This window comes from Mobula birostris, chromosome 1 (assembly GCF_030028105.1).
Source record: "Mobula birostris isolate sMobBir1 chromosome 1, sMobBir1.hap1, whole genome shotgun sequence".
NCBI lineage: Eukaryota > Metazoa > Chordata > Chondrichthyes > Myliobatiformes > Myliobatidae > Mobula > Mobula birostris.
Window position 1 is genome coordinate 238,854,392 of NC_092370.1, and position 17,008 is coordinate 238,871,399.

The 17,008-nt window shown below is 44.5% G+C and overlaps 1 protein-coding gene across 2 annotated transcripts in view; it reads left to right on the forward strand.

Annotated features, from left to right (window-relative positions):
- Positions 1 to 17,008, forward strand: part of ccdc85ca (coiled-coil domain containing 85C, a) — a 299,180-nt gene that overhangs the window by 233,282 nt on the left and 48,890 nt on the right. For both annotated transcript variants that reach the window (XM_072274234.1, XM_072274242.1), the window contains exon 3: positions 15,065 to 15,178. In XM_072274234.1, the coding sequence (XP_072130335.1) occupies positions 15,065 to 15,178 (114 nt within the window). The remainder of the gene's footprint in view (positions 1 to 15,064; positions 15,179 to 17,008) is intronic.

Here is a 17,008-nt window from a genome sequence, read left to right on the forward strand (position 1 = left end):
AGCCTCTCCACCATCAAGGACGTCCTCAACTGACCATGCCTCAAGAAGATGGCATCTTTAAGGACCCTCGCCAACTAGGGCATGTTCCCTTCTCATTGCCACCATCAGGGAGGTACAGGAACCTGAGGATGCACACTCAACATTTTAGGAACAGCTTCTTCCCCTCTGCTATCAGATATCTGTAAGATCCAAGAAACCATGAACTCTACCTCACTAATGTACTATTGCTATGCACTATTTATTTTTTAAATATATTTTTATATATTTATTGCAACTTTTAGCATTTTTAATGTATTCTATTGCTTCTGGTGGCAAGGGAGAGATATGTCTCTAACAAAGAACGCATAAGATGCACCTTCTCTCCACTAGCAATCAGGCCACCCTTGGGCAAGGTGTAGCACCTGCTTAGCCCCCTACCCCACCCCTGATCAGAGTCACGTGAAGCCATGGGAGCAGGTGGTGGATGGTCATACGAGCAGCTGGTGCATATCACAAGGTCCTGGCTATGGGACCACTGACGCCCGTCAGACAATCTCTGAGTAGCATTGATAATGGTTGAGGTCACCTGTCTTGTAGAGACACTGCCCAGGAGAAGGCAATGGTGAACCACCTCTGTAGAAAATTTGTCAAGAACAATCATGGTCAAGACTATGATTACCCGTGTCATACGACACGGCACATAATGATAAGACCATAAGACCATAAGACAAAGGAGCAGAAGTCAGCCATTTGGCCCATCGAGTCTGCTCCGCCATTTTATCATGAGCTGATCCATTCTCCCATTTAGTCCCACTCCCCCACCTTCTCACCATAACCTTTGATGCCCTGGCTACTCAGATACCTATCAATCTCTGCCTTAAATACACCCAATGACTTGGCCTCCACTGCCGCCCGTGGCAACAAATTCCACAGATTCACCACCCTCTGGCGAAAAAAATTTCTTCACATCTCTGTTCTGAATGAATGCCCTTCAATCCTTACGTCATGCCCTCTCGTACTAGACTCTCCCATCATGGGAAACAACTTTGCCACATCCACTCTGTCCATGCCTTTCAACATTCGAAATGTTTCTATGAGTTCCCCCCTCATTCTTCTAAACTCCAAGGAGTGCAGTCCAAGAACGGACAAATGTTCCTCATATGTTAACACTCTCATTCCCGGAATCATTCTAGTGAATCTTCTCTGTACCCTCTCCAAAGTCAGCACATCCTTTCTTAAATAAGGAGCCCAAAACTGCCCACAGTACTCCAAGTGAGGTCTTACCAGTGCCTTATAGAACCTCAACATCACATCCCTGCTCCTATACTCTGTTCCACTAGAAATGAATGCCAACATTGCATTCACCTTCTTCACTACCGACTCAACCTGGAGGTTAACCTTAAGGGTATCCTGCACGAGGACTCCCAAGTCCCATTGCATCTCAGAACTTTGAATTCTCTCCCCATTTAAATAATAGTCTGCCCGTTTATTTCTTCTGCCAAAGTGCATAACCGTACACTTTCCAACATTGTATTTCATTTGCCACTTCTCTGCCCATTCTCCCAATCTATCCAAGTCTCATGATGATGATGATGATGATGGTATTGGGGGTAAGGTATTGGTGTGGGTGGAGAATTGGTTAGCAGACAGGAAGCAAAGAGTGGGAATAAACGGGACCTTTTCAGAATGGCAGGCGGTGACTAGTGGGGTACCGCAAGGCTCAGTGCTGGGACCCCAGTTGTTTACAATATATATTAATGACTTGGATGAGGGAATTAAATGCAGCATCTTCAAGTTTGCGGATGACACGAAGCTGGGTGGCAGTGTTAGCTGTGAGGAGGATGCTAAGAGGATGCAGGGTGACTTGGATAGGTTGGGTGAGTGGGCAAGTTCATGGCAGATGCAATTTAATGTGGATAAATGTGAAGTTATCCACTTTGGTGGCAATAAAATAGGAAAACAGATTATTATCTGAATGGTGGCCGATTAGGAAAAGGGGAGGTGCAACGAGACCTGGGTGTCATTATACACCAGTCATTGAAAGTGGGCATGCAGGTACAGCAGGCGGTGAAAAAGGCGAATGGTATGCTAGCATTTATAGCGAGAGGATTTGAGTACAGGAGCAGGGAGGTACTACTGCGGTTGTACAAGGCCTTGGTGAGACCACACCTGGAGTATTGTGTGCAGTTTTGGTCCCCTAATCTGAGGAAAGACATCCTTGCCATAGAGGGAGTACAAAGAAGGTTCACCAGATTGATTCCTGGGATGGCAGGACTTTCATATGAACAGAGACTGGATGAACTGGGCTTGTACTCGTTGGAATTTAGAAGATTGAGGGGGGATCTGATTGAAACGTATAAGATCCTAAAGGGATTGGACAGGGTAGATGCAGGAAGATTATTCCCGATGTTGGGGAAGTCCAGAACGAGGGGCCACAGTTTGAGGATAGAGGGGAAGCCTTTTAGGACCGAGATGAGGAAAAACTTCTTCACACAGAGAGTGGTGAATCTGTGGAATTCTCTGCCACAGGAAACAGTTGAGGCCAGTTCATTGGCTATATTTAAGAGGGAGTTAGATATGGCCCTTGTGGCTACGGGGATCAGGGGGTATGGAGGGAAGGCTGGGGCGGGGTTCTGAGTTGGATGATCAACCATGATCATAATGAATGGCGGTGCAGGCTCGAAGGGCCGAATGGCCTACTCCTGCACCTATTTTCTATGTTTCTATGTTTCTATGACGACGGTAGTGCTACCATAAAATGACAATTTTCATGACATATATCAGTGATAATAAATGTGATCCTGATTCTCATTCTAAAACATCCTTAAACCTTTACCCTCTTGTGTTTGGTTCCTTTTGCAGTTGTGAGTGGTATTCTGATTCTGATTGGTATTCACCCGCAAAGGGTAAATAGTTGAAAATAAATTTATTATCAAAGTGCATCTGTCAACATGTACAACCTGGAGACTCATTTTCTTGCGGGCATTCACAGTAATTACAAAGAAACCAAACAAATGAATAATAAATAAATAAATAAATAGATAGATAGATAGATAGATAGATAGATAGCTAGCAAATAGTAAGAACATGAGATGAAGAGTCCTTGAAATTGAGCCCATAAGTTGTGGAAATAATTCAGTGTTGGGGAGAGTGAAATTGAATGAAGTTATCCCCTCTGCTTCAGGAGCCAGATGATTGAGGCCTAATAGATATTTGTGAACCTGCTGGTGCAGTCAAGTAGAAACATATAGGAAATAATAGTTAGATGAAAAGACATGTTAAACCTGGCTTGCTACACTGATGCTGTAATGCAAGCACAGTTTATAGAAGGTACCGTGACTCCTGGAGTTGCTATTAGTTTCAGATGGTATTTTGGTATCTGATGTAAGCCAGCTGAGTGGCTTGGATTGGGGGCATTGAATATGATACCCTTGATCTCTGAGAACAAACATTTGCCTGGGCAATCTTCACACAACTCATTAATTGAAGGAACACACATCAAAGTTGCTGGTGAACGCAGCAGGCCAGGCAGCATCTCTAGGAAGAGGTGCAGTCGACGTTTCAGGCCGAGACCCTTCGTCAGGACTAACTGAAGAAAGAGTGAGTACAGATGCTGCCTGACCTGCTGCGTTCACCAGCAACTTTGGTGTGTGTTGCTTGAATTTCCAGCATCTGCAGAATTCCTGTTGCTGTCATTAATTGAAGGATTCTCTCTGCTGGTTTCACGTTGATATTTACTATCAATTAGTGCTGAATTGTCAGTACTTTAGTGGCTCCAGTTTACATGAAATGAGATTATATAATCTTCCTTAAAAGTTGACTGGTTAAATCTCATAACCCTCCTAAGGACCCATTCAGCTTCCTTCTGTTAGCAGAAGTGAAGCATGAAGGTTAGTAATGTTGGAACAGTAGCAGAGACTGCTGCAAAAATTCAGCAGCTTTGCAGCGTGCTTCAGCATTTTCTGCTTTTGTTTCAGATACCCAGCATCTGTCGTGTTTTACTTACTTATTTTTACAGCGCGGAACAGGCCCTTCCGACCCAATGGGCCATACCGTCCAGCAACCCGCCTATTTAACACTGGTATAATCACAGGGACCAATACGCCTAACGTCTGTGGGAGGAAACCAGAGCACCCAGAGAAAACTCCTGTGCTCAGGGGAAGGAATGTACAAAATTCTTACAGATGGCATCGGAATTGAACTCTGGCACCCTAAGCTGTAATGGCATCGTGCTAACCACTTGGCTACTGTGGCATCCCTGGTTTTCTTCTTCTCATCTTTGGTGGAATTATTTACTCAAACCGTGCTATGGGGTGAAATCTGATCTTGGGTATCAGTGGCAAACAAAACTTCCGTGAAAGGCCTGAGGATTGAACTTACTAGGGTACCACTGGGGTCGGTGGAGTGGGACTACCCCAGAGCAATGGCTTTTCCACTGTAAAATCTCTCTCGAACATGCTTCCTGTCATGGTTGCACTCAACAGACAATCACCACAGGTTTCAGGAATGGCTCCTGATTCCTTCTTTCAATTCCCATCCCCACAATGTAATCATGATGGAAGCGTTGGTGTCCCTGTAGTACAGCCATGGATCTGCTGATCTCCTCAGCCACTCTCTGTAATGGATCTGCTGATCTCCTCAGCCACTCTCTGTAATGGATCTGCTGATCTCCTCAGCCACTCTGTAATGGATCTGCTGATCTCCTCAGCCACTCTCTGTAATGGATCTGCTGATCTCCTCAGCCACTCTCTGTAATGGATCTGCTGACTGTGTTTAGGTCTGATTCACAGGCACGGGTTCTAGCAAGCTGCAGGGTGGCTCCCCTCCCCCATAAACAATGGCATTTAGAACCGGGATCTCAGAAACACACACACACACATTGTTAAACACACACAGACACAGACACACATATTATCATACACACACACACATTGCTAAACACACACGGACACACACACACACACACACACACACACATTGCTAAACACACACAGACACACAACTTGTCAAACACACACACACATATACACACACATTGTCAAACATACACACACATTGCTAAACACACACACATTGTTAAACACATACGCAGACTGCTAAACACATTACACACACACAGATAAACATGTACATGTTATGTTTTGTAACTTCAAAACAGTAAATTAATTCAAAGGAAGACACGAGAGTCTGCAAATACAGGTATAACTTTAAGTTTACTTTAAGCGAGGCGCAAATATTAGCCTCAGCCAGTTTCAGCCACCCCTGAGCTTTCTTTCCCCTGCCTCTGTCCTGGAGATAACAGGTCTGCAAGAGGTTAGGGGTTTCCTGAGAAGGCTCTCGGCCCAAAATGTCGACTATCTATTCATTTCCATAGTTGCTGTCTGACCTGCCGAGTTTCTCCAGCATATTGTGTGTGTTGCTTTAGGTTTCCCGTCGTCCGCTCTCTACATTCACATTGCTGGAGCAGTGAACCAAACCCCAGTTATCCATCGAAGGGTGAGGGGGTGAGCTGCGATTGGACTTCCAGTATATCTGCTGCTCTGAATGCAGAGTATGGTATCGCAAAAGTATCGCACCACATAGAGAGAGGCCATTCACCCCATCTGGAGTATGAGCTCCCTGTTTCTGAAAGCACTGCCCAATTATTCCCCACTTCAGTTATTTACCTTTTCTTTATTATTATTATTATTTTATTAACTGTGCACTCATCAATAGTATTGCTATTTGACCATTTGAACTGATCTTCAAATTTCTTACCAGTATTCCACACCGTATCGCACAGATAGATAGAAACATAAATAGAAAACCTACAGCACAATACAGGCTCTTTGGCTCACAAAGCTGTGCTGAACATGTACTTACTTTAGAAATTACCTAGAGTTACCCATAGCCCTCTATTTTTCTAAGTTCTATGTACCTATCCAAGAGTGTCTTAAAAGACCCTATCATATCTGCCTCCACCACCGTTGCCGGCAGCCCATTCCACGCACTCACAACTCTCTGTGTAAAAAACTTATCCCTGATATCTCCTCTGTACCTACTTCCAAGCACCTTAAAACTGTGCCCTCTCGTGCTAGCCATTTCAGCCCTGGGGAAAAACCTCTGACTATCTACATGATCAATGCCTCTCATCATCTTCTACACCTCTTTCAGGTCATCTGTCATTCTCCGCCACTCCAAGGAGAAAAGGCCGAGTTCACTCTACCTATTCTCATAAGGCAGGCTCCCCAATCCAGGCAACATCTCCTCTGCACCCTTTCTATAGTTTCCACATCCTTCCTGTAGTGAGGCGACCAGAATTGAGCACAGTACTCCAAGTGGGGTCTGACCTGGGTCCTATATGGCTGCAACATAACCTGTCGGCTCTTGAACTCAACCCTACGGTTGATGAAGGCCAATGCACCATATGCCTTCTTAACCACACAGTCAACCTGCACAGCAGCTTTGAGTGTCCTGTGGACTCGGACCCAAAAATCCCTCTGATCCTCCACGCTACCAAGAGTCTTGCCATTAATACTATATTCTGTCATCGTATTTGACCTACAGGAAGAAGCACTTACCCCAGAGTCCTGCAAGTTATGGACCTGCAGGGGATTATGTCCATTTTTAATTCTTAAGTTCAAAATATATCTTTTCGGCACAGCAAGAGTCTTATTTAAAAAAAATACCTTGCATAATACTGGAGTATTTGGAAAAGGGAAAGGATATTATCGGTTCAATGAGACAGCATTATAAAAAAGGTGTCAGGTTTACACTGGCTTTGAACCATTTAATGCTAGCTCACACTAGTTCCAACACAGAGCCACCTTTGGGATTGCTAAGTTTATTAGATGCACAGTACTTAGGCGGCGGCAGGCGTGAGGGAGGTCAGAGAGTGGAGCTCTTGGGAGTGAGATGCCTGTTCCAGATCTGAGAGCGGTTGACAGCTGCACAGATGAAGGATCCCTCTGTGTCCCCTCAGGGGTCGTGGGCCAGGCAAGGTGCTGACCCTGCAGCGTGGGATGCCCTGATCCCGACTGCAAGGATTAAAAAGTACCAGGGAGATGGATTGAGTGTCTTTCGTGTCGGAGAACAGCTGTAAGTTCTGTTGCCATGTAAGGTGTAAACGGGGGGGGGGGGTGGTATGTGCTGGAAAGCTGGACGGAGTCAAAGAGTAATAGAGCTTGGAAACAGGCCCTTGAGGTCAGGTTGTCCTTGCCAACCGCAGTGATGTCAGCAGCAGCTAAAAGGCAAATCCCACACCAAGAGAGTTAAACGTCGTTGACTCAATGTGGTCAATTCAATATAAAACTTAAAACCAAAATTCCGGACGTTTACTCAGTAAGAGAGTTCAAATCCCACCATAGCAGCTGAAGAATCTGAGTCAGTTAAATCAGAGATTTTATCAAAAGAAACCTCAGTTTGTTTTGTTAACTGTGGTAAACTATGAATCCACATGAAACGCTGTCATAGGAAAGCAGCATCCATCATCAGAGATCCCTACCACCTAGGTCATGCTCTCTTCTTGCTGCTGCCATCCGGTAGCAGGTACAAGAACTTCAGGATCTGTACCACCAGGTTCAGGAACAGCTACTACCCCTCAGCCATCCGCCTCTTAAATAAAAGGGGATAACTCCACTCACTTGCCTCATTGTTGAAATGTTCCCACAACCAATGATCTCACTTTAAGGACTCATTATCTCATTATCTCATGTTCTCGTTATTTATTGCTATTTATTTACATTTCCATCACTCTGGTTGATCTTTCAGTGATCCTGTTATAGTTACCATTCTACAGATTTGCTGAGTATGCCCACAGGAAAAAGAATCTCAGGGTGGTATATGGTGACATATATGTACTTTGATAATGGAATTTACTTTGAACTTTGAAACCTCCAGATTATTGTAAAAACTCACCTGGTTTCCTATTCTTCTTCGGGGAAAGAAATCTGTCATTCTAAACCAATCTAACAGCTATGTGAATCCAAAATGCCAAGATGGTTGAGTGAGTGTAGACATTATCAATGGCATTTACACTTTGAATGCCTCAGTAGCTTCACTTTCCCCTCTTCTGGCTGGTTATGCCTGTTTATATTTGCTTCATCTGTGACTAATCCATAAAACTCTGAATCAGGAGGCTTCGGATTTAAGCTCTTCAAAAACTCGACTGTGGAAATCTCAGCTTGATACCTCAGTGCTGCTTCAAAATTGTTTAATGTCATTTTCTGTACACAAGTGCACGGAGAACAAAATAATTGTTACTCCGGATCTGATGCAACACAAAAAACCCACAAAAGATAAAGAACACAATAACAATTATAAAAAGCACACAATAAATATAAACACATAATATAGTTTATAAACATAGATTGATTGTATGTCCATAAAGTGACTGACGGGAAATAACAAAGTAGTGGTGGAGTTAGTGGGTGGGGGTGTTGATCAGCCTCACTGCTCAGGGAAAGTAACTGGTTTTTAGTCTGGTGGTCCTGGCGTGGATGCTATGTAGCCTCCTCCCTGATGGGCAGGATGGATGATGTTATTGGCCTTTTTCCAGCACCTGACTGTACATATCTGTCTGATGGCAAGTAGGTTGATGCCTGTGAGGCATTGGGCAGTTTTGACAACCTGTTTCAGAGTCCACTGCAGTGCAGTTTCCATACCAAGCAGTGATGTAGCTTGTTGAGATGCTCTCTACTGTGCATCTGTAGAATGATGTAGCTATAGGTATGCAAAGTCCAGATCTCTTCAGACTCCTTCAGAATGTAGAGGTATTGGTGAGCATTCTTGACTGTCTAGATGTGTTCTGGGACCATGAGCGGTTGTGTGTGATGTTCACCCGTAGGTGTTAGAAACTGCTCACGGTTTCCACTGCATCATCAAGCTCACTGATAATGAGTCGGCCTATAGAGAGGAGGTAGAGAGGCTTGTCAAGTGGTGCAATCACAACATCCTGAGTCTCAATGAGAGATGATTGTGGACTTCAGGAAGGCACAGGTCGACCACTCTCCATTGTACATCAATGTGGAGAGAGTGAAGAGCACAGAGTTCCTTGGTTTGCACATAATGGATGAGCTCACAACACCTCCTCACTAGTCAAGAAGGCGCCGCAGCACCTACACTTCCTGAGGAGATGGAGACCTCTGCTCCGTCCGCCACAACATACAGGATCTCCCGGTTGCCACCCACTTCAGCTCTGCTTCCCATTCCCATTCGGATATGTCCATACATGGCCTCCTCTACTGCCATGATGAGGCTAAACTCAGGTTGGAGGAGCAACACCTTATATATCGTCTAGGTAGTCTCCAGTCCCTTGGTATGAACATTGAATTCTCCAACTTCTGATAATTCCCTCCCCCTCCCTTCCCCTATCCCAGTTTCACTCTGTCCCCTCCCCCAGCTGCCTATCACCTCCCTCATGGTTCCGCCTCCTTCAACTACCCATTGTGTTTTCCCCTATTCCTTCTTCACTTTTCCTGCCTATCCCCTCCCCGCCTCCCTTCCCCCACTCCTTTATTTTTCCTCTTGGTGGTTTTTCACCTGGAACCTACCAGCCTTCTCCTTCCCACCCTCCCCCCACCTTCTTTATAGGGCCTCTGCCCCTTCCCCCTACAGTCCTGACGAAGGGTTCCGGCCCAAAATGTTGACTGATCGTTTCCACTGATGCTGCCCGACCTGCTGAGTTCCTCCAGCGTGTTGTGAGTGTGACCTATAAGGCTCCCTGCCCCCATTCTAACAACTTTCTGCAGGAGCACCATTGACAGTGCCCTGTCAGGCTGCGTCACTGTGTGGTCTGGAAACTGCAAGGCACTGGACCTCAGTACCCTACAAAGGATAGTTATAAGACTGAGAGGATGACCGGGTTATCCCTCCTATTTGTAACATTTTACCAGGAGCCATTGCAGGTGAAGGGCCCGAAGCACTATGAGGATCCCTACCTCCCATTACACTGTTTCTTTGATCCTCTACCTTCGGGAAGGAGGTACAGGAGCATCAGCACTAGGACTGCCAGACTGGGTCACAGCTTCTTTCCCCAAGCTGTGAGACTGATGAATACCCTGCCTCCTCCAAGGTCTCGTCACCAAGACATCGTTTACTGTACTGTTTACTTGTTCTGCAGACTTCACATGCATTTTGAATTATATTCTATGAACTCTTCATGGTAATATTTTGGTGTATGTGCTGTGTGTGATTTATGTTTTCTGGGTGCCCCATGGTCCAGTGGAATGTTGTTCTGTTTGATTGTTTATTTGTACAGTCAGAGGACAATGCACTTGAACTTGAACTTGGTGAGACTGCACTTGGAGTATTGTGTGCAGTTCTGTTCTGGTCACCCAGCCGTTAGAAGGGGAAGCAAAAGTTATTAATCATGAGCCATTTACAGGGAAAGAGTACAGAAAACATCACGCAAGGATTTTAGCAGGATTGGAATGCCTGAGTTATGAAGAAAGCCTGGGTAGAGCATAGAACATAGAATAGTACAGCACAGTACAGGCCCTTCGGCCCACAATATTGTGCCGACCTTTAAACCCTGCCTCCCATATAAGCCCCCACCTTAAATTCCTCCATATACCTGTCTAGTAGTCTCTTAAACTTCACTAGTGTATCTGACTCCACCACTGACTCAGGCAGTGCATTCCACGCACCAACCACTCTCTTGAGTAAATAACCTTCCTCTAATATTCCCCTTGAACTTCCCGCCATGTCCTCTTGTATTGAGCAGTGGTGCCCTGGGGAAGAGGTGCGGGCTGTCCACTCTATCTATTCCTCTTAGTATCTTGTATACCTCTATTATGTCTCCTCTCATCCTCCTTCTTTCCAGAGAGTAAAGCCCTAGCTCCCTTAATCTCTGATCATAATTCATACTCTCTAAACCAGGCAGCATCCTAGTAAATTTCCTCTGTACCCTTTCTAGTGCTTCCACATCCTCCCTATAGTGAGGTGACCAGAACTGGACACTACTCCAAGTGTGGCCTAACCAGAGTTTTATAGAGCTGCATCATAGGCTGGAGCTTTTTCCCCTGGGAGATAAAGGGATGAGAAGTGAGAAAAGCAGGGGTTCCCAACCTTTTTATGCCATGGAGGCTTACCATTAACTGCGGGGTCCGTGGACCCCAGATTGGGAACTCCCGTTATAGAGGTTTATAAAATCATGGGAGACCTAGATAAGGTGAATGGTCGCAGTCTTTTCCCAAGGGCATGAAAGTGTAAAACTAGAATGCACAGATTTAAGGTGAGAAAAAATTAAAGAGGACTTGAGGGGCAGGTAGGCAAGGATGAGTTGACTCCAACAGCAACTGTCCAATAAGCATTGTTCATTGGCTGCCAAGTTCTCTAGCACTCCCAGAAAGGTATATGAAATGCAGTATAAAACACAAGTCTTTCTTTTAGTACTGCACTCGGACCCCACAGTGGAATTCACAGACACCACGTGACTGTAGGTGATGTAGGTGAAGGGCTGCACTTGGCTGTACCATGTCAGGGCAGTGCTGCTTGAAGGTGGTGATCCAGGGCCATTCTTGTGTCATCTGACGAGCTCTGTTTAAAAGTTCAGTGAGCTGTTATGAAATGATACCACCCAGTTCATGTTCTTCGGGATGATAGTATCTGACAGGTTAGACCTTTAAATCCCAAGTTCCACAACTTTGTAATCAGAATCCCAAAAGAAGCAGAGATTCTAGTTCTCTAACGGACCAACAGAACAACAAATCTCCCAGTGGCCACACATTTTAATTCCACATCCCATTCCCATTCTGAAATGTCTATCCACGGCCTCCTCTACTGTAAAGATGAAGCCACACTCAGGTTGGAGGAACAACACCTTATATTCCGTCTGGGTAGCTTCCAACCTGATGGCATGAACATCGACTTCTCTAACTTCTGCTAAGGCCCCACCTCCCCCTCGTACCCCATCTGTTACTTATTTTTATGCACACATTCTTTCTCTCACTCTCCTTTTTCTCCCTCTGTCCCTCTGAATATACCTCTTGTCCATCCTCTGGGTCCCCCCCCTCCCTTGTCTTTCTTCCTGGACCTCCTGTCCTCTGATCCTCTCGTATCCCCTTTTGCCTATCACCTGCCCAGCTCTTGGCTCTATCCCTCCCCCTCCTGTCTTCTCCTATCATTTTGGATCTCCCCCTCCCCATCCCACTTTCAAATCCCTTACTCACTCTTCCTTCAGTTAGTCCTGACGAAGGGTCTCGGCCTGAAACGTCGACTGTACCTCTTCCTAGAGATGCTGCCTGGCCTGCTGCGTTCACCAGCAACTTTTATGTATGTTGCTAGAACAACAAATCCCTCTTTTTTAAATTGATGGTTCCTCTAAGAAATCTATATTTAGTACTAAACAATGCAATGTGCTGCATCAAGAGCTGGCAAGTGATAGGTGGATCTAGGTGAGGAGAGGTGAGAGGCAAATGGAGGAGGGAAAGAGGAAAATAGCGACAGAGGCTGTGAGGTGATAGGTGGAGGTGATAAAGGGTTGCCGATGATGGAATAGAAAAGAGAGGAAGGTGGAACATCAAACCAAGTGAGGGAGATGGGGACATGTCTATAGATATATGTTCGTGTCACACTTTCTATCTATCAATCCGGGTGCATTGTCTGAAGAAGAGTGTATCAGAGTCCAAATGTCTTTGTGTGAGTGAGAGAACGTGCATGCTGGTATGAGAACGTCTGGCTGGTTGTATGTGAATCTGTTATTCGTGTGTGTGATTGTTTATGTATATGGTTGAAAGAAAGTCTGTGTCAATATGGAAGTGTGTACCTGTGAATAACCAAGTGTTTATGCGTGAGTGTGTACACATGATCGTATCGAATTTAGTCTTCACATTCCCTTTTATTGACGTAGAAGATACACTGATCTAATGGGCGTTATGAGGGAACAGAAAACGCTCTGTGCGGTTCTTTGGAAATGCTTATGCATAAACTCAACAAGGAATCTACAATGCTCACCAAAGTGCTACTGCAAGGCTGGTTCATTCTAAACTGGGCAAATCTGGTCCCTTCCCCTTGACCAGCTCAAAGTTCTTTGTTGTGTATTTAATATTTCAATAATATTTGAGTAATCTTAAATAATATAGTTTGATTCAGCATATTTGTTTGTTTAAATAATTCATTTCAGGTTATTTGTGTAAGTACTGTGAGCAGTTTTGGGCCCCTTAACTAAGAAAGCATGTGCTGACATTGGAGAGGGTTCAAAGGAGGTTCACAAAAACGATTCCAAGATTGAAAAGCATATCATATAAGAGTTTTTGATGGCTCTGGGCCTGAACTCACTGGAATTCAGAAGAATGAGGGGTGACTTCATTGAAACCTATTGAATGTTGAAAGGCCTCGATAGGGTGGATGTTGGGAGGATGTTTCCTATGGTGGGGGAGTCTAAGACTAGCAGACACAGTTTCAGTATAGAGGGGCATCCTTTTAGAACAGAGATGAGGAGGAATTTCTTTAGCCATTGAGTGGTGAATCTGCAGAATTCGTTGCCACAGGTGGCTGTGAAAGCCAAGTCATTGGGTATATTTAAGGCAGAGGTTGATAGATTCTTGATTAGTCAGGGCATGAAGGAATACAGGGAGAAGGCAGGAGATTGGGGCTGAGAGAGAAAAAGGATCAGCCATGATGAAGTGGTGGAGCAGACTTGATGGTCTGAATGGCCTAATTCTGCTCCTAAATCTTATGGTCTTAAGGTCTAAATACATGAATTGCATACATCATCATGCTACCACGTGATATGTGCGCACCTTGCTTAAAGTAAGCTGGAAGTTAGACCTGCATCTCAGACTCCCATGTCTTTCTTTGAATTAGTTCAGTGTTTTGAAGTCACACAACATAACACTCTACATTAATACAGCTTCCTTGCACATGTCTGACCTGGAAAGTACTCCAGGTCAGGACTCCTGAAGACATGATCAGAATATTCAATAACCATTAACAAATATTGAAATAAATAAAACAGGAACAATCGGTGTCAGCTGGAAGAATACTACTTCCGTCTGGGCTGGCAGGTTGATGGTTCGAATCCCACTACAGTCATTGCCTTACTGAGAGAATGCTGAACTGCTGAAGGTGCTATCTCTTTTCTGTCTAAGGGATTTAAAAGATACCACTCCTCTTTTCAGAATTAGAGTCAGATTTATTATCACTGATTTATATGATATGAAATTTGTTATTTTGTGGCAGCAGTGTAGTGCAAAGTCATAAAAATTACTATAAATTACAAAAAAAATTAAAAGCCTGAAGTTTAAAGTTCGAAGTAAATTTATTGTCAAAGTACATATATATTATAGTATACTAGTTTGAGATTCATTTCCTTGCAGACATTTACAGGAAAATAGAAAAGAATTTCATGCACCATAAATTATAAATTACAAATATTTCTCGACAAATTTCACGCAATATTGAAACACATAGGCTTAATACAGATTGTATTCATCAGAAGCTCAGTGTCAGGCATTATAAAAATGAATATGCTACAAAAACACTTTATTAGTTGTATATCGTTTTGCAAATATTGTGTGGTTTGGAAGGCATTACGTAATTCAGGCCTCTCCAAATAACCAACGCTGTCAGAATAAGAATAATAATCAGGTTTATTATTGCTGACATGTGTCATGAAATGTGTTGCTTTGTGGCTGCAGTACATAAAATATAACACAAATTACAATAATAAATATATATATGCATTAAAAATAGGTAGTGCAAAATGAGAGCGAAAGTAGTGAGGTGGTGTTCGTGGATTCATGGACTGTGCAGAAATCTGATGACAAAGGGGAAGACGCTGTTCTTAAAGCACTGAGTGTGTGTCTTCAGGCTTGTGTATCTCCTCTCTGATGGTAGTATTGAGAAGAGGTCATGTCCTAGGTGCTGGGAGTCTTTAATGATGGACGCCGCTTTTCTGAGGCATCACCTTTTGAGGATGGTGAGGAGGCTAGTGCCCATGATGCAGCCGGCTGAGTTTACAAGTCCCTGCAGCTCTTTCCAGTTAGCCCCTCCATACTAGGCGGTGATAGAACAAGTTAAAATGCTTATCTGCATAAATTTGTTAGGATCGTTGGAAGGGGAAACGTCTTTCCTTTAACCATGTGCAATGTGTTCCCCTCTGCAGCAGTCAAGTGCCAGTGATCTGAAGGCCATCCGTAAGGCGTATCCTGCGCCGCACAAGTCCGAGTCTCCACATTCGTCACCGCTGCCGCCGCCATTTCAAGAGCCAACACAAAATGTGAGTAGAATACAGGATCGCCTTGTCTTTGAAATCATAGAACATAGAACAGTACAGCACAGTACAGGCCCTTCGGCCCACAATGTTGTTCCGACCCTCAAACCCTGCCTCCCATATAAGCCCCCACCTTAAATTCCTCCATATGCCTGTCTAGTAGTCTCTTAAACTTCACTAGTGTATTTGCCTCCACTTACTCAGGCAGTGCATTCCATGCACCAACCACTCTCTGAGTAAAAAACCTTCCTCTAATATCCCCCTTGAACTTCCCACCCCTTACCTTAAAGCCATGTCCTCTTGTATTGAGCAGTGGTGCCCTGGGGAAGAGGCGCTGGCTATCCACTCTATCTTTTCCTCTTATTATCTTGTACACCTCTATCATGTCTCCTCTCATCCTCCTTCTCTCCAAAGAGTAAAGCCCTAGCTCCCTTAATTTCTGATCATAATGCATACTCTCTAAACCAGGCAGCATCCTGGTAAATCTCCTCTGTACCCTTTCCAATGCTTCTACATCCTTCCTATAGTGAGGTGACCAGAACTGGACACAATACTCCAAGTGTGGCCTAACCAGAGTTTTATAGAGCTGCATCATTTCATTGCGACTCTTAAACTCTATCCCTCGACTTATGAAAGCTGACACCCCATAAGCTTTCTTAACTACCCTATCCACCTGTGAGGTAACTTTCAGGGATCTGTGGACATGTACCCCGAGATCCCTCTGCTCCTCCACACTACCAAGTATCCTGCCATTTATTTTGTAGCAGGAAATCATAGCAGGACATCTTGACGAGCTCCTGGGTCTGTACAAAACACAAATCCAAATACTGCGTCAAATGTCCTGCTCAAATTCCCTCAGGGTGGGTGGTGGTCACCTTGACATCTTGAATAGTGAGTGTGTGTGTGTGTGTGTGTGTGTGTGTGTGACATCACTCAAGCCCTTTGACACAGGCGGCGTGATCACCGTGTTAGTGGCCAACTGTGCGTGATCATGATTGGATTAGAATCAGAATCGAGAACCAGTCCAGAGATTAAATAATAGTTTGATAGAAGAAATAAATATACTTCCCCATGCGTGAGGATCTGTCTCCAGAGGCTGTGCCTGTGTGTAAGGTGGGGAATTCAGGAGAAGCTCCTTTATCTAGACAATGTTTAGATTACATTGAAGTGCTGAAGCCAAAGTTGAGATGCACTGAGTGGGAAGCCAGCGAAATGTGTTGGGGGAGAGAAGACATAGGTAATGCTGACAGGAGGATTATGGTGTTGGAGCTTGGATCAGCTAGGCCAAATGGCTTACTCTCATGCCATAACCTTAGACCATAAGACTATAAGATACTGGAGCAGAATTAGGCCATTTGGCCCATCGAGTCAGCTCGGCCATAAACTTCATGAAGTTCATTTGAAATCAGCGCAAAGTGATGAAACAGTTACAGCAGCAGAGACCATCAGATTAACTCAAACCACTTCTGGTCACATGCCCGTGGAGACAATCAGGAAAGATTGTGAGTGCATTAAAAGATTATTGCGGCTGACGGAACACAAAAGGGGCAAAATCAGTGAGAGCGATGACTCTCCTGCAAAGTTCTTCAGCCAAGTGGATAATTCGAGGAGCAGAGCTCGCAGGGCAAGGTTTTCAATTGTCCCTCTGCTGGTCCGGCTCAGTAAGTTGTGCCCTTTACGCACGACTGCAATGAGAAATATGTAATCCTATCATGTCAGGCATTATTCCACACCTAATTGCACTTGCACGTGTACAGTCTCATCACTAACGACCAGTGTGGCTCACAGTGACATGAATAGTGACGAAGGGGTCTGTGAATCCATGATAACCACAAG